This window comes from Pteropus vampyrus, unplaced genomic scaffold (genome assembly GCF_000151845.1).
Source record: "Pteropus vampyrus isolate Shadow unplaced genomic scaffold, Pvam_2.0 Scaffold134, whole genome shotgun sequence".
NCBI lineage: Eukaryota > Metazoa > Chordata > Mammalia > Chiroptera > Pteropodidae > Pteropus > Pteropus vampyrus.
The window spans coordinates 3,876,542-3,901,363 of NW_011888915.1; the positions used below are offsets into that span (position 1 = coordinate 3,876,542).

The 24,822-nt window shown below is 36.4% G+C and overlaps 2 protein-coding genes and 1 pseudogene across 6 annotated transcripts in view; 1 reads left to right on the top strand and 2 right to left on the bottom strand.

Annotated features, from left to right (window-relative positions):
• Positions 1-2,468, bottom strand: part of LARS (leucyl-tRNA synthetase) — a 50,891-nt gene extending 48,423 nt beyond the window's left edge. Inside the window, exon 1 of the mRNA XM_023534915.1 lies at positions 2,291-2,468. Within this exon, the coding sequence (XP_023390683.1) occupies positions 2,291-2,296 (6 nt within the window). The 5' untranslated portion in view covers positions 2,297-2,468. The remainder of the gene's footprint in view (positions 1-2,290) is intronic.
• An 8,180-nt stretch (positions 2,469-10,648) lies between these two features.
• Positions 10,649-24,822, top strand: part of RBM27 (RNA binding motif protein 27) — a 58,033-nt gene continuing 43,859 nt past the window's right edge. For 3 of the 5 annotated variants that reach the window (XM_011367478.2, XM_011367477.2, XM_023534922.1), the window contains exons 1-3: positions 10,650-10,907; positions 20,453-20,571; positions 21,952-22,076. In XM_011367478.2, the coding sequence (XP_011365780.1) occupies positions 10,849-10,907; positions 20,453-20,571; positions 21,952-22,076 (303 nt within the window). In that variant the 5' untranslated portion in view covers positions 10,650-10,848. Of the gene's footprint in view, positions 10,908-20,452; positions 20,572-21,951; positions 22,077-24,822 lie in introns of all 5 variants that reach the window. The other 2 variants (XM_011367480.2, XM_011367479.2) reach the window with 1 other exon arrangement.
• On the bottom strand, positions 18,078-18,196 carry LOC111744388 (annotated as a pseudogene).

A 24,822-nucleotide genomic window follows, 5' to 3' on the forward strand; every position in this document is an offset into this window, starting at 1 on the left:
AGAATAAAGTGAAACAATAACATCTACCAGAAAATACTGCCAGTTTCCTTATATATAATTTAAAAAGGGAAAAAATGTATTAAGCGCATTAACACCAACTAAAAACAGACCTGCAGATTCCACACCGGCTAAGGATACCACCAAAGTAGGGCACGGTTGGTGGCAAAGCATTGGGCAGGTTGGAACGGAAGAAAAAGCACTAGACCAGGAATTAGAAAGCCTGGGTTTTCCTGGAAAGCAGTACAGATTAGTGATTGCAAAAGTAATCAATCTGTTCAAATCCATTACCATCATGTATTAGTTATGTGAACTTAGGGCCTGTTAGAGTCTCTAAGCATAGGTTTCTTCATTTGTAAACTGCAGATAATATGCGTGCCTACCTCAAGTAGATTAGTGTGAAGATTCAATGAGATAATGCAAAAAAAAACAATAAACACAGAGCATAACACACGAAATCTTAGTTATTGACAGTACTGGTCTTAACTCTGTTGGAATTCCAATTCCAATAATTCTTCAACCCCATCGAGACCTACTGATTCTGATCCTTTTTCACTTAGGCTCCTCCAACTTCATTGTCTTCATTTCTACCCTTAAGTACATCTGTACAACCACTATTTTGCCTTTGTCTTCACCATTCTTGCCTGACAAACTCCAACCCTCCTACTATCCATCTGCTCTGCTCCTCCACCAGGCAGCTGAAAGTGGTAAGAGATAAATTCAACCAGTCTGACTACTCTAAATTTAAACTGATGACCACTAACATTAAGTGATTCCCAGCAATACTATTTTCCGAAATCCTGTTAGTTACTCCTTCCACTAGATCAGTGATTCTCAAACTTAGATGTGTACACTGTCCAACAGAATAGCCACCAGCCACAAGTGACAATTTAATTTTAAAATTACAATAAAATTCAGTTCTTCAATTGCTCTAGCCACATTTCAAATAATCAATAGCCACGTGTGGCTAGTGGCTACTGGCTACCAAATCAGACAGCACAAATATAGAACATGTTCATCACCACAGAAAGTTCTACTGACAGCAATATCCTAGACAACAGTTTCATACCTTCTCTTCCCTCCTCAAACTTCCAACACTTTCTCTCCCAACCTTATTATTAGCTGATAATCTTGGTTCCTAATTCAATGAGAAAACAGAAGTGAACAGAAAATTTCCACAGCTTCCTTCATCACATCTACCTACCCAGATGCATCTATACCCATATAGTCTGCCTTCTTTCTTGTTACTATAGATTGAGTGTCGTCCTAATTAACTCCTCCAATGATGCACTTATCTTATCCTCCTTATTCTATTCAAAAACATCACTTTGGCAATCATCTCTCTTCTGCATCAATTTCTCCTTTCTACAGGATAATTTCCATGAGCATGTAAACATTGTAAAATTTCTGTCAAAAAAATAAAGCCTTCTTTTGACCTTCATCTTCATCTATTACCCTATTCCCCTGCTTTCCATTACAGAATCCCTCAAGTTGTCCATACTCATTTCCAGTCCCTCCCTTACTATTCTTTCTTGAACCTATTTAATCAGCAACCTACAAGGCCTTATATGACCTATATCCACCCACTGATCAATCCCTGCCCCCCACCCCCAACACACACACCCCATCATCATCTCCTCCTGGATCACTGTCCTTTGGACATACAACCCTGCTTGCTTTTCAAACTGTTGCCTCTGGAAATCTCCTCCATATATGCAGCTGCATTTGTTGCTCCCTATCTCCCTTTCGCCACAATGCCACCTTCTCAACGCCTTTCTTGATCTATCTTTTAAAATAGCAACCTTACTACACCCCCACATTCGGTAGTCTCACTTCCGGCTCTATTTTTTCTCTAACACTATCAGCACCTTACATGTATTACCATATATTTTAGTATACAGCCCGCATACACCATGCGGGATGTATACTAAAATACCATGCATACAGAGATTTTGTTTAACCGGGATGTGCTCAATTTTTTGTTGAAAGGAGGAATCAATGTTACATACTTCCCTCTCTCCAAATCGGTTTTAGAAACTTCGGTGGAGTAACACATATGACATTAAGTAATCTATAGTTCGAAGAATCAGTTCCTGACTCATATGTTAACAAGAAAAGACACATTCTCACAACGGTCACGTCTTAAGCGTGGAAGACAAGACCTCCCGTTTCTCTAGAAAAGGATTTTTCCCCAGGACAGTGGCTACCACATGGAGCCTCTAGATTCCGGCGAAACACAGATCAGCCGGTTCTAGAGCCCGGCTGAGCGGACTCTCTTCCCACCAAAACTCACCACCATAGCGCCGGCCAGCCAACTGTGCAAACCACGGCAATGACCTCGGCGATCTCCTCCTCAAAGTAGTGGATACAGTCTTTCGAGGAAGCTAGGCCTCCCAAGACCCAGAAGCACAAGCTTCACGCTTAATGAGGCAATTGATCCAGCTTCCAAAAAACTACCGCCGGGTGCATCTCGTTGCCTGCCGGGAATTGTAGTTCCCAGAACGCTAGAGCCCAAGTCAGAGGACAACTATTGACTACAATTCCCAGAGAATAACGGGACACCGGAAGTCCCTTCGTAGTGCTCGCAGACGACACCGGTAGTGACGTAATTGGAAGTAGAACTACAAAGTCCATGATGCAGTTCGGATCTCAGGCTGCCGGCCGCGCGCTCTAACTGAGGTGAAGTCCCCATCCTTCAACCTTTAACCCTGTGGTGCTGGTTGGGTGTCTGTCAGGATGCCAGGATGCAAGGTTTATTAGTCTTCAGTGACTTACGAGCTGATTATGGCTTGCCAGTGTGCACGGGTATTTATTACTGTCGGTGGCATTCAACGGCCCAAAATTTAGACATTTATCACCATTTATTAAAAAATCTCCATTTTTAAGAGAGAGGCTGGTACCCCACCTAATACCAATGCCGGTCTCGGACTATTTCAACTGTGCTATCATTTAAGGCTGAGCTGTCTGATGTGGTAGTCACTAGCCATACTTGGCTATTTAAACTTAATAATTAAAATTACATACAATTTAAAATTAAGTTCTTCAATCGCACTAGCCACTTTTCAAGTGCTCAATAGTTTATGTAGCTAGTGGTTACCATATCATCGGACAGTGCAGAATTAGAATATTTCCATCACTGAAGAAAGATATATTTAAAAATGCTGATCGAAGTCTCTTATTTTGTAGTGGTCAGATTAGTTACTCTCATATATGTTCATTTACATTCGTTAACATTCAGTAAACATTCGTTAAGCATCTACAAAGCTCTTTGGGGAGGGGCAGCCCAGAAGTGTCTTCCTAAAGGACTAGGAGGAAATACTTTTTTAATGAAAATTTTTATAAAAATAAATTTAAAATTATATGTATGTATATGTACATATGCTGTCCAACAAACTCAAAAAGAGTCTAGAGTCTTTGGCTAGAAATAAATAATATTTACTTAAAGGTCTTAGGGCTTGCAAACCAGAAGCACAACTAGGCAATACCCAGAGTGGTCTGAAAAAGAAAGAAAAGATAAGAGTTATAGTAAAGAATACAGTCTTGGGAAGAATCAGTCCTGCATTCTTAGCTTAGCCTCTGGATTGGTCTAAGATGGTCATCCTCTCGATGACTAGTGGTCTGGATAAGGGATACTAGGTGGTCTGGATATGTGAACATTCTTGCCTTAGTCCTTTAGGAGGTAGTCAGGAGGGTTATCTGGAGGACTTAGGTATGTCCAGGCATTGATGCAGGACTGGAAAGCTTAAAAGTTTAAGTTCCGAGGCTAGTTAAAACAAGAATAGAATCATTTCCTCATACCTCAACCTACTTGATTTTAGTAATTTAGCAGCTTGACTCTGGTGACTTCATTTTATTTCTTCCCTTTATATATATATATACATTTTGAACAACTAGTTTCAAAATACAAATCTAATGATGGCCTAACACAATGCTTGGCACATGCTATAGGCTCAATAAAAATTTGTTGGATAAAAGGGAGGAAGTTAAGAACCTTAGGCTATAGAGAATCTACCAGTGGCACTCCTGCCTCTGGGCTCTTACACATACAAATACTCTTCATCACTTTCCAAACCCTCTTCCTTTACCTACCAACCATTTAGACATCACATCCTGACAGCCCACTCTAGGTTAAATGTCCCCTCCTAGATTTTCCCTGAAGTACCCCCTTCTTGCCTATCCTTGGGGAATTCATCTCACTGAATCTTAACTGCCTGTTTATCACTAGACTGTAAGCTTCATGACAGCAGAGACTGCCTAGCACACTGCCTCCAACTTCAACCTTTTTTAATTTTCCTATTTAAGTGACCAATATTCTTTAAAGGGACTTTGGATTCCATTCATTCAAGAAAAATTATTTAGGTTCTATGTACAACACACTATCCTAGATGCTGGACCCAACACTCGAACAAGACAAATGCAGTCACCTCCTTCACAGAACTTACAGTCCGGTGGAAGAGGCAAACATTGAAGCATTGGGAGTGACAGCGGGCCATAGGAATGTTTTAGACAAGAAAGAAACATGGTCCTATCTGTGTTTTACAAAGATCATTCTGAAGAATGGTTGGAAGGGAGCAAAAGTGGAAGCAGGAGGCTATTGCAACTGTCTAGGTGAAAGGTGATGGTAGTTTAGACTGTGGTGGTGTCAGTCAAGGTGAACAAATTCAAGAGATATTTGGAAAATGAATTTTTATAGTAATATGGCTCTTTAATTGAGAATTGTCCATCCTTTGCTATGTATGTGGAATACCCTCTCTAGATAAATGATATTAGAAAGGTTGCATAGTGAATACGAGTTAAGGCTCTGAATCAGACAAGACCAAGTTCATCATTTACTAGCTAGGTGACCTCAGGCAATTCAATTAACCACACTGTAAAATAAGTATAATAATAGTAAGTAACTCATAGGATTGCTATGAGGATTAAAGAATATGTTCATAAACCATATATATATATGGCATATAGTAATATGTCAGCTATTTTATGATTATTTTAGGAAAATTGGTCTATAAACAGTCTGATTAAAATAGAAAAATCTTACCCGTGCCCCATAATAATCTCTTCCTAGCCTAACTGAGCTACTTATCACCATATAATTGTGGAGTATACCATCTCCAATTATCAGATCACATCATGATCATTCTACAAAACTCCACGACAAAACTCACTCCCTCCTTTTTTTTTCCAAACCCACCCCACCAGTCATTCTACTTAATTCAGTTGAGTCAGCATTTCTAAATTTAGATCCTTAAAGCTATAATTAGCTTTGGCTTGTCCCTGAGTACTTTTGTATTTGTTTTTCATGCATATTTACCTAACTTCTCTACCCTTAGACACAGTCGAGAAAGAAATTGTTCACATCTTTTGATATTTGTTTTATAAGCATGTGGCATTCAATGAATATGGTTGTCACTTCCCTACCTAACAAACACTTTTCATTTTTAAATGATTTTTTCCCTCCATTAGTGCTCTACCTTACTTTTATGCTTCCTGAATGGTGAACCGATTTTTTTTTTTTTTAATAAAAGAAGGAAAGAGTATAATGAGGGAAAAAATAGAATCCTTCTAGGACTTATGAGCTTAGCTGATCCTAAGGTTGCTCTGACAGTTAATGGGCACCAGAGGAAGAGTGTGTGCAGTCATTGTGCTAACAGGCTTTGGAGTAAGATGCCTGGGTCTGATTTGAGGCTCCATCTCATGTTAGCTCTTTCCTTCAACCTTGGGACTTTGGATCCTCATATGTAAAGCTTGCTATAAGGATAAAATGAGCTACACTAAGCCAGGTGATTAGCCCATTACCTGGTTCATGGGAAATGCTCAAGAAATATTAAGCTAAAGAGAAAGGAAGGAAGGAAGCTAAAGAGGAAGGAGGAAGGATGGAAGGAGGAAGGAAGGAAGGAAGGAAGGAAGGAAGGAGGGAAGGAGGGAAGGAAGGAAAGGGAGGAGAAAAAAACACAAAAACATGTAAAGATGCCCAATCACATATTACCAAGATTCCAATTTCAGCGACTGTATTTTTAAAATTTATTTTTAAAATTTATTTGTACATTTATGATTACAATGCCTCATTCTGATGAAATTAGAGGTCTAAATGATATAAACTGGGCACAATCATGGTGTTTTCTTTTTTCTTCTTTGATATGAATTGGTCAGTTTCCCAGTTTCTTAAAAGAAAGAAGACAGTATCTTTCTGTAGTGCTATTCCACAGTGTATGAGAGTAAGGTAGCACTATTGTCAGATGGCAAAACACCTTGGTTTCATCCTCTTTGTGTTTCATACAGACAATCAATCTGACAGTAAAACTCATTAACTCTACCTTCAAAATATAATCGGAATCCAATTTCTCACCATCTCTTTCACTGCTAGTCTAGTCCAAACACCATCATCTCTTGCTTGGATTATTGCCTCCTAACTGGTTTCCCTACCTCCACTTTCATTGCCTGTTTAAAAACTTAAAAACGAGATCAGATAATTTTCTTTTTCTGCTCAAAATCTTCAGTGTCTTCTAGTCTTAGAATAAAGATCCCAAGTTCTTACCATGACCAAAAAAGTCCTCCATGATCTGACCTCTGACTACTTCTCCAACCTCTTCTACCATCACTTTCCTCCTAGCTCACTGCTCCAGCCCAATTGCTTCCACCCTTTCCTCAATCATGCCAAGCTAGTTCCTGCTCGGGGTCTTTGCACTTCCCTGCAAGCTGTTCTCCGATATCCACATAACACACCTATCTCCAGACCACTGCTCAAAGAGTACTTTTAACTTCCCTATCGCTCACTATGCCCTCACTTTGCCTTACTCTTCTTTATAGAATGTTTCCCACCCGATATATTATATGGTTATTCGTCATCATTCTCTTCTTGCTAAAATAAATCTCCAAGAAAATGCTTATTTTCTTCACAGCTGTATCCCCAGGGCCTATAACAGTAATAGATTTTCAATGAATATTTCTTGAAAGAAGGCCGGATGCTGGCACTGAAAGAGGCTAATCCATGCAAAGTTGCTTGGCAGAGCGGCACACAGGAGTATGAGTTATTATTTGATGTGTCTAAATCCCAAGGGATTTATTCAATCCAAAGAAGGGAAGGCAGTTCTTTTTTTTTTTTTTTTTCTCCCCTTAATATCAGAGGAATAACCAGAGGGAACTGGAGTCTGGTCAGTCCAGTCCACTACTGTTGTTGTTTCCTGCTGCAAGTAAAAAATGTCACTACTGCAGTGAAGCTTTGCACATTTCTGCTGGATGCTTTTCTAATCTGCAAGAATGTCAGATCTGGGTCCAATGGGAAACCATGAAGCTCCTGACAAATGGGGCAAGGACTATTTCTGGTATGTGCATACCTGTAGATGCTACATTTAACCTTTCCTCCCAGTTGACACTGCTCTCAATGTGTGAAACAACTTTTTTTTTTTTTTACTCAATATACTTGTAGCCATATGCAGCTGTAAGAAATAATGCAGAGAACTCTTGCACACTTTCCCCAATTTCCCCAATGGTAACATTTGCAAAACTATAGTATAATATCACAGTCAGAATGCGATACAAGTTTTACTTATATTCATTTGTGCATGTTTGTGTATGTGTATATAAATTAGATTTTATACAATGTTATCACCCCAGTAATTCCTGTATCCACCACAACAGTAGGGATACAGAATAGTTTCAACACCACAAGGATCCCTCATGTTGCCTTTTAATAACCACACCCACTTTCTCTGCATTCCCCCATCTCCCACCTCCACTCCTAAAATTATGTCATTTTCAAAATATTATCTAAATGGATCTATATATACATATACAATATGTAACCTTTGGGGGATTGGCTTCTTTCCTCACTCACCATAATTCATCCAAATTGTTGCATGTATCCATAGTTTCTTCCTTTTTATTGCTGAGTAGCATTCTATGCTACATATGTGTCACAGTTTGTTTAACCACTCACCTGTTTAAAGTCACCTGGACTGATTCCAGTTTGGTGCTATGATAAATAAAGCTGCTATAAACATTTGTGTACAGGTTTTTATGTGTGAACATAAGTTTTCATTTCTCTGGGATAAATGCCCAGGAGTGTAATTGTTGGGTCATATGGCAGTTGCATGCTTAGTTTTTAGAGAAAATACCAAAAACAATATGTTGTTTTTCATAGTGACTATATTTTACATTATACCAGCAAAGTATGCATGATAGTTTCTTTGCACCTTTATCAGCATGTCAGTTTTTTAAAATATTAGCTGTTCTTATAGGCACATAGTGCGAAGCAACTGAAAAAAAAATAACTCTTATAAGATAGTTCTCTTAGGAAAACAAATCTACATTTCTATAACAAAGAGACTATTTAGATTGAGTAATTTGTTGGCTAACTCACCTTGTCTTTGCATAACTAAGATTCTAGTGACTTTTATTGAAGAGACTTTTCTCTGAGCCAGCTTGGCTGTTGTTTCTTTTGACTCAAGACTCAAAATGGACTGATATTTTGATTGTTATATTATTTAATTAGATGATAATCTATAAATGTACAGGCAAGAGATGGTCCGTATATAAATATGAGCTTCCTCGTTTGAAACTCTACCTAAGCTTAGTTTAATTGCATGTAAGGAAAACACATTGTGATTGTAAATTTTGCAGAGAACACTGGACGATGACTCTCAACTTCTCTTACTGGACACCAAGGACAGCGCTTAGCCACAAGGTGAAGGATAAGGACCGCAAAATAATTTATGGGCATGAACTATTCTGATCCTGGAAAGCCTATCTACCTTTGTCAACACTTCTGTAAAATTGCATGGTCAGTTCTTTCTGGTTGAGGCCCAGTTATCCTCAAGCCAAAAAGGGGAATTTGGCTTGATGAAGGATGGTTTAGATGTCTGTTCTCCTTGTAGACACTCTCTTTTCAGTGTCCCATATTAATAATCTCTTCTCTTGAATTGGCATCTCTTTCTCTCTCCTCCTGCGAAGATAAAACTGAGAGAAGTCAATCTTTGTTGAGTATCCATTTTGACAGCCACCTTAATGAATGAAAGAACATTTATTTAAAGTCAGTCTTACTCTCTAACAGATGGTAATGGGCTCAATACACATTTATTGAATAAATTTTGAATAAACCACATAGTTCATAGTTAAATGTTTGCTAGTGGTTAAGTGATGGTTATAGATGTGGACTTTGGAGTCAAACACACATGGTCAAGGCTGTGACTTTTCACTCATCAGCTTCATAGTCTTTCTAGAATGCAATTTTCTTGCCTGCGAATATTATTTATTACCCATGGGCATGGAGGATGAGGCAATAATATACTGAAATATTTAGCATAGGACCACCACAGAGTATCATACTCAATAACTTTGGCTATGAGGTAACAATGGCTTTTATACTTTTAAATGGTTGAATTAAAAAACCAAGAGAATAGCATGTGACGTGAAAATTATCTAAAATTGAAATTCTCATATGTTTTTTTGGAACACAACCACAATCATTTGTTTACGTATTACCTGTGGCCAGTTTCATTGCAAGAGGGCAGCTTTGTGTAGTTGCCAGAGAACTCATGCCCCACAAAACCCAAAATATCTACTATCTAGCCCTTTACCAAAAATGTTTGCCTCTACCTGCTCTATGTGTATATAGTATACCTACTTACTTTGGGTTGACCCATCTCTTTTGTATGAGATGTGTGCTCATCAGGTATTTTTCAAAATGTTATTATAATGCATAATCCCATAAACTGTTCAGCTTCCTAAGAGGAGGGACTCAATTTGTTTTGGTCACAATTAGAATCCTAGTGCCCTACACAGTGCAGGGTTATAGCAGTTACTCAGTATTTGTTATTGAATAAACATTGTAACACCACTGTTAAACCAGTAATTTTAAAACTCCAAAAGGAATTTATCATCTAGAGCAAACTAAGTTGCCTATTTTTGTAATTTAGAATTTTAAAAATTATTTAAAAACTGTTTTTGCTGACCAAAATTCTCCTTGCAGAAAGATCCCCACTGAATTTTAGATATGCAATGAAAAGAGAATTTAAAAAACATTGGAATGTTTTTCTGCCTAAATAAAGCATGTATGGAAACTACCTATAAAACTGAAATGGCTTCAGTTTTTTTTACATACGTGCGCCACGTTTTTAAAGTGACGATTATTGGAACCCAAGGCATGGTTGTCAGAAACATTCTGCGTAATTTAATCAAAGCGACAAATATTACAAGCATGTGTGCCGAACAAAATGTGTGTGAGGGAAAAAGTAAGATTTGCGTCTGTGCAATGTGTCGAATGTGAACGCACTGCACGCTGTGTTGCAGATTTACTACAGCTGAGTCATTTTGGGACACTAGTGTGTTTCCAGGAAAAACGAGAGTAAGGAATCAGGCTGAGGGGCTCGCTGGGTTCCCCCAAGCGCTCCTAGCAGCAGACACTGGTATACTGAGGCGGGTGGCGGCGTGGTCTGAAAAGGCGCCGTGGCCCCTTTAAGAGGCACAGCACCTTCTCCGAGATACCATCTTGCACCAGGAGTTCACGTAAGCTCTCCACCAACCTTGCTATATTCCTCCTTAAGTGGGTACGACTGGCTGGCGGGGCGAGCGAGCCTTTTCATTGGCTTTGCGCGCACGGCCCTCTCTCTTCTATTGGCTCCCACGCCCGCCACTCGGCGCTATCTCCCGCCCGCCTGAGCCGTCGCGCTAGGTTGAGTGAGGGCTCTTGGGTTAGTTCCTGTTAGGCCTGGGCCGGGGGAGTAGGTTGAAGTCTCCTAAGATGCCGGGTGGCCTGGGGCACTGAGAGCTGTGAAGAGGGCGTGAGGAGGCGGCGAGGGAAGACCCGCGGCAGGCCTGAACAAGAGCGGCGGCCAAGCCCGCCTTCCCTGCACCATGCTCATAGAGGATGTGGATGCCCTCAAGTCCTGGCTGGCTAAGTTACTGGAGCCGATGTGAGTGAGCCAGGCTGGGCCGGGGCTGGCGAACGTGGGCGTTGGGGGCCCGCGGGGGCGTGGGGGGAGGGGAGGCGGCGTGAGGGAGGGCGCAGCTGAGGGGCCGCGGTCGGGAGGTCCCGGCGACGTCTTCTCTGTAGTACTATCACCATTGTGGGGGGGAGGGGAGAGAGAGCGGGGGGCATTGAAGCGGTGTGACTGTGGGGCGGGCGCGGGGGGACGGCAAGGACAGCGAGGGCTATTTTAAAGTATACCTATTGGGGTGCTAGAATGGGTAGCAGGAATAGTGAGGGAATTTAAAATATTGCTATTTGAGAACTGAGAGGGCTAGCAGGGCTATCGAGGGATTTTTAAGTGTGGATGTTGTGATCTTGAAGGGAATAGCAGGATATCGAGGGCTTTACAAACATTATTATTCCGGGACTAAAATATCTAGGAGCAGAGTATCGAGGGCCTTTTTAAAAACATGAGGGCAGAAAGGGTTTGTAGGGACTTTTAAGGGCTTTATAGCGATTATTGATGAGCTCTGAGGGTTCGTGAATATTGTAGTATTTGAAAAAATATGGGATAGTTGAAAGAGAAATGGATGCATTGAAGTATTTTAGGAATTATTGGGGGCTGAAGAGTATGGTAGCAAGGATATTAAGGGAGTTTATTGAGGAGTTGATAGTACTAGGAGAGCTGATGATTTTAAAATACGTTGAGTGTTTGGAAAAATTTTATGTTTGGGAGTTGTAAGGGCTACCGTAGTATCTCATATTTTTATTGGAGAAGGAGTTGAAAGGGATATAACTGCAGTATCTGGGGATTTTTAGATATAAGTATTGGAGGAATAAAAGGAGTAGTAGAAAGAGTTTTGTAAATATTGTTGAAAGATTGAGAAAGCACTTGAAGATATTAGGGTGTAGGATTATTTTTGAGGGGCTGAAAAGAATGAGAGGGGCTTCATTTTGAAAAATATTTTGAGTAGTAGTACTAGGGACACATGAATAGGCGATTAGAGGGTATCAATTTTTTGTTTGTTTTATAACCATTTTAACCAGGTAGGAATGTGGAATGTATATTTGGGTTACTGTGGTATAGCTGGTCTCTGCAACACATCTAGTGGGAAGGTTGGAGAGGGGTGGTATCTTTAACCCTCTTGAGAAAGAAAGCATGGAAAAGGAAGGAAAGTGTTCATTTCCTGTCTCGTCCTCATTTCTGCTTCTTACCTTCCTGAGTAAGGCTGAAAGAAAAGGGGTAGAGGAAGAGATAGATGGTCAGGCTTTGATTCATTAGATCAGATCAAATCGAATTTTTCAGAAGTGGAAGTGAGGGGTAGTTTGGGAGGTGCGAGGTTATGGTAAAGTTGAGACTGTTAAAACAGCAACTTCCCTGTTGATTTTCTGGTCTTCCTGCAAAATCTTGTTGACTGACTTCTGTTGTTTTGCTACTTTGGTTTCTTGGGGTGGGATGGTAACCTAGGGAGAGAGTCATCTGTAGTCTAATCTGTGTCTGCCTTGTGAAGGTAAGGTAAAGGAGGCAGCATTAGGGGAATTTTGATGTCTGAAGTGGTTTTTGCATTCTGAAGATGAGGGAGGAGTGTGTGAGTAGAGCATGGGTATGAATAAATGTACACTAAGGGCTTCTGAGTTTTACGTCAGTAATAGCCTAGTTAAAGTGAAAATAACTTGCGGACACACTTGAAAATTTTATAGAAGAATATGGCCCTCTTGAATGTGCATCATACTTTTTCTACGATAAAAAGCTTTGGAGCACAAAGATGGAGCTGAATTATGATGATGAGAAATGATGAAATTGATTTTAGTGAAATTGACCATACATGGAAGAGACTGAAAAAAGTCTGTTTAAAAAATTCTTTACCTCTGTGTTAAACATTAAAAAAAATCTTCTCTCTTTTGTGCAGTTAGTATTTCTGTTGCCTTTACATACGTGTGTGTGATAAGTTTTCGTGTAAGCTCTGATTTTGTTTGTTGGCAGAGATCCTTTTAAAAGTATTAAATATATGTTTTATGTCTTGGGTAGAAGGTGGTGAAGATTTAACACTATAGTTAGTTGCCTTTTAAAAGCTCCCTAAAATGTTTCACTCTGGATAATTTTTTTTTTTCCTCTCAATGTTGAAATTTATTTTGGGTAAGAACTTAAACCTCCTGTTATTACTAGGCTTTTTTGGCTCTTTATACTGACAAGTGTTCATGGGTAAAAATTATCTTTCAAAATGAGTTTAGTTTCCCCTTTTTTTGTCTTTTATTTTTAAATTTATTGGAGTGACATTGTCATTTGTTTTGATTTATAAGTTCAACCTAAAGCATATGTCATGTACCTTTTCTTTCTCGTCTCTTTAGTTTTTGTTACTTTTTTAGGGTTAAAAATATCTAAAATTACTACTAACTTAGGCTTTATCAATATAGTGGCTTTCCTAGAATTACAAAATAAAAATATTTATTTTTAACTCATATAAATAATGGTTTTGAATGGAAGTGTTAAGAAATAGTAAAAAAAAGAAATAGTAAATGCAAATGCAGATATCACATATATTTTCATTCTTAGTATGTTGTCATGGGAGATTATTTTTTGTTTGTTTAGACATTCTAAAATGTAATAAATGATATGCTAAAGAGAGTTGTATTTGTAAATTTACTCTTTGCATATTCCAGATTCAAGAAAATTTTCATGGCAGATTGGCATGTTGCTACAACATAGCATTTCAGAGCAGTTGTTAGGCTTTCAGATAATGTATTTGCAGTGGATATGTTGGAATCATACTGTGGCTGTGCACATGATTTCCCACTGTACTTTCTCATTTCGCTTAACTTATAGTAAATTAAATTTATGAAAATTTTTAATTTTTAGGGGTTTTTAAGCATGTTACATCTATCACTGGTGAATCAAAGGCATGTTACGGGGTATTTCTAAACCAATTCAGTTTACATGTGATCATTTCCTATAGACAAGTTAGAAATAATAATGCGCTATTGAGAGATCATCTGTTACCCTCCCCTCATTTCTGTAGTTGTGGGACATCTGTTACTTTCACTAGAGGAAAGACAGGAGGGAGACTAGAAGAAATGACTCCTGAACTGACTGGGAAACACTCAGTACCATTTTTTGTTGGCAGTGCAGTAAAGGGGAGAAAAACCGTCCTTGTCAAGAAGTTTCTGTCTCTTTTCCCACTATAGCATGAGCAGACTGAACTCACAGATCTTGTTTGGGGTCTTCATCTTACCTTGCTTTCAAAATATCCTAGATATTGTAGTCATAGAGACCTCGTAGGGATTGTGAACAATCAGGAGATGTCGTGGTATCTTTCTGTCAGAAATAACTGCTCATCTTAAGTTGGTGAACCCTTCAAAGCAAGGTTCTAAGTAAATCTAGGAGATAAATGAATCACTGAAAAATTTTTTACAAGTTTAGAAAAAATTCAGGCAAGCATTTTTCCATAACAAATATGTATTTCTACCAAAAAATGTCTTTAATGGGGAATATTTTAAGTTACTTGTATCATATATTAAATCTATCTAAACATATAATTCACTGCTGCTTGTTTGGCTTATTGTAAAAATTAGCTTTCTCATGTTTTTTAAAGAGTGGTGGAGTTTGTAATACTTCTTGACAGTTGCATCCATTCATCTGTCTTTAGTAGAGGATTGTTATGTGAATCAGGGCACTTAGTTTCTAGTTCTGTCCCTATCTCTGATTCACTGTGTGACTTTGGAGAAAGTGTCTATCTTTTCTTTTTTAAACATAGTTAATTATATTAACCTTTTATCTATCACAAATATTGTTTGAATATTAATGATACAGACTATAGTTTTGTACCTCAGACTCATTAAATATAAATGAAATTTCATGGTTTGTGAAATATGAGAATATAATAAACTCTTTCTGCAAAAATATTTTACTTATTAAGTTAAGCACCACTGCCACTTACAAAATAATAGTCTAGTGCATGACAAACTTAGAGTCTCATTGCTGGCCAAATAGGCAGGAATAGGAATTGCTAGTGAAGCCTTAAGAGTTGATGTGCAGTTTCTGTGAGTTCAGGCCATATCAAGGTCTTTTTAAGTGTACTAGGAGATTAAATATGTTATCATTTTCTGGGTATGATGGAAAAGGCAGCAATAAATTTCACAGACTAAGATTATTTTATTGGTTCATATTTACTGATCAAATAAGGGGGTATACTTTGGTTGAACTCTAGAGTTTACATGCTTTACTATAGGTCTGCAATTCTTATCAAGTTAAATTCTCATTAATAATCTCTTCAGTTGCTCAGATAGGAGGAAAAAATCATCACCTTGCAGCCGTTAGACCTTAACCTCGCTGATAAATAAACTATTAGGGTGAAATGAGTATTTTGGAGGTATGATTTTCTAACATGTACTTAGAGCTTCAAAGAATTTTTGTGCCTCTAAAAGTGCTGTGGGACTTGTTTAAGGAGACCATTCAGTATTTCATAGAAAAGGACTTATTTTGACCAGAAGACTTCTTGGCAAGTTTTAATATACTAAGTTAAGAACATATTTGTTCTTAATGTCGTTTGGTCTGCCTCCTAAATATGTCTGACTTCATTCTTTCTGGCCCAATTGCTGTAGGCTAGAAGCCAGAAGTTGCTTTTATAGCCCTATGTTTCCTACCACTGTTTTTTCTTATCCTCTCACGGTGTTGTTACTTCGTTATTAATCCCTTTTTTAACCATTTGTTATTTTGTACTCTTATTTTCACATCCATCTCTTGGCCAGTGACTGCAGGGCAAGGTCTGTCTTGCTCAAAGTAATTCCCTTACCTAGGAAGATGCTTGGCACTTAGTAAACATTCAGTAAACGTTGAAATGAATCAGTGTCCTCGCATGTATGTTTAGATTGTCTACAATTAGAAAAGTAAGATTTTTTTTTGTAATAGTCCAATTTTCTGGGTATGCTTAGCTGATGACTACTGCCCTAGGAGCCATAGTTCAGATGTCAAAATGATGTTTGCAGCTGACAGATGTATGTATATTTTTTCTCAAAATAAATTTAGGGGTATTTATTCCATATTGTATTAATTCATGAAAGCCCTTAATTAAGAGAAAGATGAAAGCTTCCATTTGAAAAGAATTAGAAGTACCAATATTTGCATATCTTTAATATGTGTTAAGAGGCTATTAGAACATAATAGTTATTCACTTAAACTCTGATAAAATAAGCTGAGATTTTACTTATTTTGTCTTATCAAAGGAATAGTCAGATCTCAGAGTCAGACTTTTTTTTTAATAAAGTAAAAACAAAAGCATTATCGCATTACAGAAAATATAGAAAGGTGAGAAAATAATAAAATTATTTGTGTATATTTATTTCCTGTTTCTCTTCTATGTATGAACTTCCATGTAGCTGTAATCTGACTCAAATGTAAAATTTTTTATCTCCATTTCTCCAATTGACATTAATTATATCAGAAGCATTTTTCATTTTTGTGTATTGTTTTTATAGCCATTACTTTGGATGCCCAGGTTTTCATAAACATTCAACAATAAGAATGGTTACCTTGACTTTACCTTTTCTGTTAAAAATAATGCTGTTTTTATACAATAAACAAACATTTTTATTGTCTCTTAGGTACCAGTAGTGTTTTCTATATTTGGCTTTATTTACAACTACTATACTTGTCAAAAAATGTGAATATTTTTAATGGTTGTTGATACATGTTAGGACCAGGAGGTTTTTTCCTTTCGCCCAATAGCATAGCAATTGTCTCATATCTGAAACAAAAATCACACAAAGGTAAAACTCAAAATCGATCCCATCTTCAGAAACATGTAGATTTTTCCGAAAGTGGAAAAGGTGTAAGGAGTCCCAGATTTTTCCTAAAACAAATAGATTAATTTTTTTAGTAGTGTTTCTTGGCTTGGGGCCTAAGGTAAGGAAGGATCTTTATTTTATTCTTAGGTCTTGGGATTTGGTTTACATCTAAAATTTGTAAAGCTGTTGTACCAGCTCAGCAGATGTGTCATATATGGAGATTTCATTAAGGAAGGAGATTTCATTAAGGAGGGAAAAGACAAATTGGAGGTTTTTATAGAGAAGGCATTTTTAGGGTGATATTTCCGTTAACTTCCCTGATAAAAATTCATCCTAATTGATTTTTATTTTTTAAATAACTTAATAGATAGTTGACACTTTCTTAGAACATTATTATTCAAGATGTGAATTTTAAGGTCCTCATATTTGTAACTTCCATTAAACTTGAAGAGATTTCTTCTGTTGGTTTTTTTATTTTAACCGAAAGGTAACTATTGGTTGAGATTTAGGATACCTTAACTTGTCTTTAGAAAAGTGTATGTGCTGTGAAATCGATTTTACTCATGTGTGATTGCAGCTGAGTTTTAGTTCCACAGCTGTGCTGTCTGCCTGCTCTTGAGTGGATCACTTAATTTGTTTAATATTTATAAATTTAGGTATTTTTAAAATGAATAATCACTGATCATGCTGTAAGACCTCTTAAAGACTATAGTAGAATAGTAATTTAGATGGGTATTATATTTTTTAATCTCTATTAAAATAGAATTCCCCTTTTGTCTAGAAATGTATATATTTAACATAGGCATGAATCCAAAATTTCAAAATCTGTTTTATTCCGAAATATGCTTGTCCGAATAGTTAAGCAGAAATGAATTTTCGTAAGCTTCGGTTACAAATAAATAGCTAAAAGGTTTTATTCTTAGGTATTTTGGCGGTGGCGGGGCGGGGTGGTAAGAGAAGTAAATGGCCCTGCATTTGTCTTGTAAACTATCAAGGATCTTAGTCACACACAGATTTTTGTGACACACTTCCGGATGTCTGTCGGGCTTCTGTTAGCATTGCTATAGTGGCAATATTGTAATTGTTAGTTTTTAAAGATTATATGGTAAGGAGTGATGAAAGAGTAAATAAGAACAGAAATAAAGGTACATGAAACTTCCCAATGTATTTAAGTTTCTCCAGTTGGTATAACTTTATTTCAGACTGGATGGAGGTTTCCCTCTTGGTGCACTTTATTTATTTATTCATTTTATTAAGTTTATTGGGGTAACATTGTTAATACAATTATATAATTTTCAGGTGTACATTATAATTTAACATCTGTATATTCTATCGTGTGTTTATCACCTTTTTAAAAATTATTTATTTATTTATTTATTGGTTTATTTTTTAAAGCCTCCAGCACTTGGTATTCTCAGGTGGTCTCCCAACCAAGAACTAACCAGGCCCGACCCTGCTTAGCTTCCGAGATCAGACGAGATCGGGCACGTGCAGGGTGGCATTGCCGTAGACTTGGTGCACTTTATGGGTACATGCTAGGAGCTGTTAATTTAAAGGGTCACATTTCTTTGGCTGTAAACATGCTTTTGTATTTGTTGCCGTATTCTAATGATCAGCATTAACCATCAGTTGTTCACTCACATTAAATAAATATTTAGAATCTGTGATCACTTTTTTCTTGGTATCTTTTTCTATTCTTTTACCTTCTCGTAACTATTCATCTTGAGTTTTAACACCATCACATCAAAATACGTTTCATCAGAAGCAGCCTCACTGTGCATTTGTCTGAATGTTAATCGTATGTATGAGATATCTGGATATGTTTAATCCATCTCATTTATCCAGTAATCTGAATGTTTTCCTGTTTGTAACTAGAAACCTCATATCCTTACCCAGCGTTATACCATCAGGTCATGAGTCTCCTTGAAAGTTCTCATAACACCAGAGAAAATAACATTTCTTCTTTATGCCATTCTTATTTATTTTTAAAAGTTCTTTTCTTTCTGTTTAGAACATCTTTTTTATATAGGATCTGAACTTTCTAAGTAAAGGTAGAAATATGATTCCCGCCCATTTGAATGTTGATTGGAATTATACTGGTCAGATATTTTATTGTCCTCAGAACTGAAATTAAGTCTACCTCCACATCTCTATTTTGAGGTATTTATGGATTAGCCAAGGTGGACATGGCATGTGTAACATTTTTTAAAGGCGTAAATGTTATATATCCATTTTAGAATTTAGCAATCAGATTTATTTTACTAAGGTAATCTGTTCATAATGCTCCAAAGTGTAATTTGTATTTTTTAGTTAAGAAAATCCCTGGCTTTCTTTTAAATTGCATGATTTATTAATATGTAACTCATCATCTTTGACACTTATACTCTCTTTTGGTGCACTTTGACCCTTCCCCATGATTCGTTTTTATTAGCTCTGAGTTTTGTAAAATGGACAATCACTGAAATTTGCTCTCTTAGAATTTGTTGCATAAATGTACATAGATAAAAATTTAAAGAACCAGCCTTTCTCACAACAGTGTTAATGTTGGCAATGAAAAATTCTATTTTATTGAATTATGAACTTTAAAAAAACAGACTAGAAGGAAGTAAAGGTACAAGTGCTTGATTTTTCTTTGCTTTGCTAATCTCATAAAGTTGTTGGAAGTAACAATTCATACTCTTGAGCTGAAACTTTAACATTCTGTTGACTGTGGAGGCCCAAGGTTGGGTTATAGAACTAGACTGGTTAGATTTGGATAGTGTTTTAACAGAGATATGATCACTTTGCTTGCATATTGATTTTATTAGCTGTCATTTGGAATTCTAAATTTTAACTTTACAACAATCCTGTGAAGCCACAAAGGATATGTTACTTAAATGTACATTCATGAGTAAAATAGAATATTAAAATATATATTTGCAACATAAATCTTTCATGTAATATAGATAAAATGTTAAGTCTGACAGATTGCTATATGTCAAGAGTTTGCAATTCAATGATCATGTGCTATCCTGGCCTAGGAGACGATTTTGAATGTCAAAGTCAGGTTACTACTAACTAAAAAAAAAGTGAAGTAGATAAAAGTTATCTCTGCTGCCCTTCCACCAATTTTTTTTATTATTTTTGTTCTAATTTCCAGATCTTTTTTTTTTTCTTGCTTATAGCTGCTGAAGTGTTTGCCAACAATATTTAAGGTGCCATCCTTCTTGTGTTCTTACTTTTTAAAAACGATCCTTCAGTTACTCATTGAGAAGATTAGCAGTAGAGTTGATTGCCTTTTTTCGATGCCGGTGCTTGGGCTTATAGGGAATGGGGGAAATTGTCCCATCACTTTCCCTCCTTCTTCCTCCTTGGTCATATGGAACAGATTCCTAAAGATACTGACAGTGCTTCTACAGAAGATCAAGCTGCAAGCCAAGCATCAATTGCCATGTTTTCTCCGTTACCACTGAGAAGGCAAATAAATGTAGATTTAGTTCAAAATTCTGAGTATAATTAGAACATCGAAAATAGGACACAAACTTTTATAAGAATAAGCAGAAAAGGAAAATCTTGCACTATGTGTATGTTATTTGTGATAACAGTGGTTCGGGCTAACGTTAGTTCAAAGTGGCCATTTTATGTGGAATCTTCTGGGTGTAGGCCAGGTGCAGTTCCTTTTTAAAGTTTTTAAACTCTAGCTTTCCAAAATAGGGGTGATGTCAATAATGACATAGCATTTGGGGGAAAAAAGAAGTGTTTTAAAATGTTTGTTTTCTTTCTCACTAGATGTGATGCTGACCCTTCAGCTTTAGCCAACTATGTTGTAGCACTGGTCAAGAAGGACAAACCTGAGAAAGAATTGAAAGCCTTTTGTGCCGATCAACTTGATGTCTTTTTACAAAAAGGTAATTATTATGGGCCTTCCACCAAATATTTAAGTAAATTTAAAACTTCCTGTCCAAATCTTAAAGATACAAGCTTGAAAGGAAAGAAATTGGTCAGGGTCTTTTAAACAGTTGACTGTACCCATGCATGCTTAATTATTTATCATGTCTTTTGGCAAACTTTTTCCCCCTTCCTTTCCTTCTCTTTCTTTCCTATGTTGAGGCAGTGGTAACTAATGTTTTTTTTAGGTGAATGAGTCCTTTGCTGCTTGTGGCAGAGCCTTGTTGATGGTTGTGAGGGGTAACAATTTAAGGATAATGAAGCTGCTTATTCTTAGTGTTTTTAGGGCAGTGAAGCTGTTTTTTTCCCTCTTGGCTGGGACTTCATGATATCTAAGAAGAGATAGGCATGATCCTCTTCTCTTTATTCCTTTAATTTCCCATCTTCTTACCAAAGTCTTTTCCATAGTCCAAGAGCTTCCTGGAGTCCTCTCCTGCTGCTTTTGTCACCTCATCTCTAACTGCTCCTCCTCACTGTTCATTCTAGCCACATTGGCTACCTTGCTCTTTTTTTCAACATGGCAAACATGTTCCCAACTCAGGGCTTTTGAACTCTCTTTACCCTTCTTTGAAACATGTCTTCCTTTGTACTTTCTGGTCTCTTCTCAAATGTCATTTTACAGTAGTTTCCCCTGAGTACCCTATGTATAGTATAGTATACCCCAGCTCCTAGTCAGTCTCTCTTCTTCCCAACCTTGCTTTACTTATTTATTTATTTTCATGGCCCTGGTCATTCTGTCACATGTTTATTTGCCTGTGTATATGTCTGTCTCCCTTCCACCCCTTTTTTGCCTTTTTCTTTGTTGAGAGTAGAGACTTGGAACCTCTAGTGCAGGCATATAGAAGATATTCAGTAAATATTGTTGATTAGATGAATAGGAATGTAGATAATGCACACTTTTGGTTGATCTAGCTGTTGGTGGTGGGAAGATATTTAACTCAAATATCTAACTGAGAAAGAAAAGACAGTAAGTGTGGCTTCTTAATATAAAACATAGAATTACATATTTTTTTGTGCATTTTAAGGCTTTTCTGCACCAAAAAAAAAAAAATCTAATACTTACAGAATTCTCTCTGTATAGAAACAAAAACAGTACACGGGGAAGAATTTTAAAGAGCATTTAAAGGAGAAGAAAATAGCCATAAACTTGCTACCAGAGAGAAAATCACCGTTGCCTATTTATATATGTCTTTCCAGATTGACACTGTCCAATAGAAGTTTGTGCAATAATGAATATGATCTCCATGCCCTTTTCAGTTCAGTAGCTTCTAGTTAATAGAGAGTGTCTTATAAAAGTTTTGTTTTTATTTCTGTAACATTTCAATATTTCTTCTCCTTAGAAACTTCAGGTTTTGTGGATAAACTATTCGAAAGTCTCTATACTAAAAACTACCTTCCACCCTTGGAACCAGTTAAGCCTGAGCCAAAACCACCAGTCCAAGAAAAAGAGGAAATTAAAGAAGAGGTAAAGCAAAGTTTTCTTTTCCTTTTGATGTTTCTTAGATCCTTTTACCAGTATCCTTCTTATTTGGAAGTTGACCTCTTTAGAAGTAATTATCTATTGATTGACGTTTCTGGGTTTTTTGAGCATGGTGTAGATTCTTTTTCAGGGCTTTTTAGTTCCTTGGACTTGAAGAATTTCAGATAAATTGTTTAGAGATCCAAGAAATATTTTAGTAATGTTGATGAATTCAGAAAAATCTTTTTCAGTGACTTTTAGAAAAAGAAAACTTGGTTAAGTATGGAGACTTGACTGAAATTACAGTACTAAAGAAACATCAGGAGAACTCATTAGGTAACACATTTTCATGTAAATAGAGAAATCATTTTCTTTTTTTTAACCATGTATTTTTTTTAAACAGTTAATGTAATTATAAACATAAGAAGGAAGGAAAAATGTTTTTACAATGTTGAAATATAAAAACATAATTATAGATGGTCATCTAATTGTTTGAACCAATGAGGAAATTTTAGAGTTCATTTGTAATTCTTTTTATGTATGGACAACACATATTACGTGGTAAGAATATGGATTCTAAAATAAGACTGCATTAGTTAAAATAGTATCTCTAAAATAAATTACTTAACTGTTTCATTACATATCAGCAAAATGATGATCGTAATAGTACTTATCTCACCAAAGTTTAATTGAGGTTTCTACACACACACACCCACACTCACCCCTAGTTCAGTGCCTGGCTTATAAATGTTGGCTATTACACAGACATTTCTCAACCTTTATTTTAATCATTTAATAAACTTTTAAAGTTTATTAAAAGTTTATTAAATGATTAAACTTTTAAAGTTTATTAAAAGTTTATTAAATGATTAAAATAAACCTGAATAATTTTAAACTTACATAAAAATCATAAGAATAGTATCCAAAACACCATCAATTCGATTCACCTACTGAAGGTTTGCCCCTTTTGCTCTCTCTATATGCACACCCAGAATTGCCTTTTTCTGAATCATTTGGGGCTAAATCATATACATCGTCCCCCTTGACTTCTAAATACTCAGTGTATATTTCATAAGAGTAAGGATATTCTCTTAAATAGCTATAGTACTGTTATCAGTTTCAATAAATTTAACATTGATAAAATACTGCCTGTGTTCCAGTTTCATCAGTCAAACAACGGTGTCCCTTTTTTATACCTTGTTTTTTTCCTTCAGTACAGGATTCATTCTAAGTATCACATATTGCATTTAGTTGTCATTTCTGATACTTTTTTAAATGCTAGGCTGAATGAATCGATCCAACATTAAAAGAAAACAAAATGCGGTTATACTTAAGATCAGTTGAGACTATTACTGCTTTTTTTTTTTTCTTTTTTTTGCTTTTGTTTTGTTTTTGGCTTGTGCCCTCTCATTGTTTCACAGCATCTTTTTAAAATAGGAGAGGCTTGCATTATATTTCTTCAAGTAATGGAAATAGGAACATTTCTTTCATACTCGATAATATATAACTTTTGGTCTGTGATGTAGATTAAATCTTTTATAATTAGTTAAAATTTTGTGGCAAGTATCCTTTTCTACAGTCATTGAAGGTTACTGGATTAGAGTGTCTGAAAGACAGCTGGTTTGAATATAAGAAAAATTGCATTATCTTGAGTTTTGAAAGAACAGTTTTTAGAAATTATTGCATTATTTCATTTTGTATCTTTAGTAAATCCAAATTTTGAAAATTGTGCAAAATGGATATTAGCTTCTTTGTACTACTGCCCCAAATGACTCTGTCTGGCATTTCTCCAGTTTTATAAGATTTTTTTATATAACTTAATTTTTATTACAGACATAAATAATAGTTCATATAACAGTGTATAAATATAATACTTTGTTGTGATTCTGTTAGATAATGTGGAAGTAAAGGGGTTTGAGGTAGCACATACCTGTTGCTAATTATTTTTTTTTGGGTCTGTGCTCAGTTGATGCAATTGCTGTGAGTAGGGTACAGAGAAGGAAATCTGCCTAAGGATTACCCATTTTACCTTTCTTCCTTGGTTCCCAGCTACCTTGTACCATCAGTTAGTTGTCTTAGAATTAGACTGTTGGTCACAGGGGCAACCAGGTGGGAGAATTTAGATCTTTGGAACAACTCATTCTGGTGCTGGAAAAACACTTGGTAGATATGTACCATGATTTTTGAAGCACAATGCATTTTACATACAGTTGGAAAATTACTTGCAAATTTGCTGTAGTTATAATTGGCTGTTATTAAACCCTTTACCCTGTCTGAGTTCATTAACTACAAAAGAATAATCCATGAAGATAATAGACTCTTGGTATTAAAATTCCTTATTCATACTATACATGTCATCTGAAATATTGGAAGGCAGTTTTTCTTTGATCCAATGCATGAGTGACTAGAAATATGAGAACTTCTGGCACAATTTCCCCCCTCCTTTGGTGTGCCTGAAAATGTCTTTATTTCATTTTTATTTTTTGAAGAAATCTAATATAGAGAATTTTAAATATACATTAAAAGGAGACAGAATAGTATAGTGAATTCCCATGTATTCATCACCCACTCTTAATCATCAGCCCAAGGCCAATCCTTCCCCATTCATATAAGCTATTTAATACACTTTTATATCTAAAATGGTCCAATGGAATGGAGGCTCTCTCAGACTTGTGTAGCCATGATAGACCAACATAATAATTAAAGCTTCTTAAATATATGTGTAATGATCAGACGTGTCTAATAGATGTGA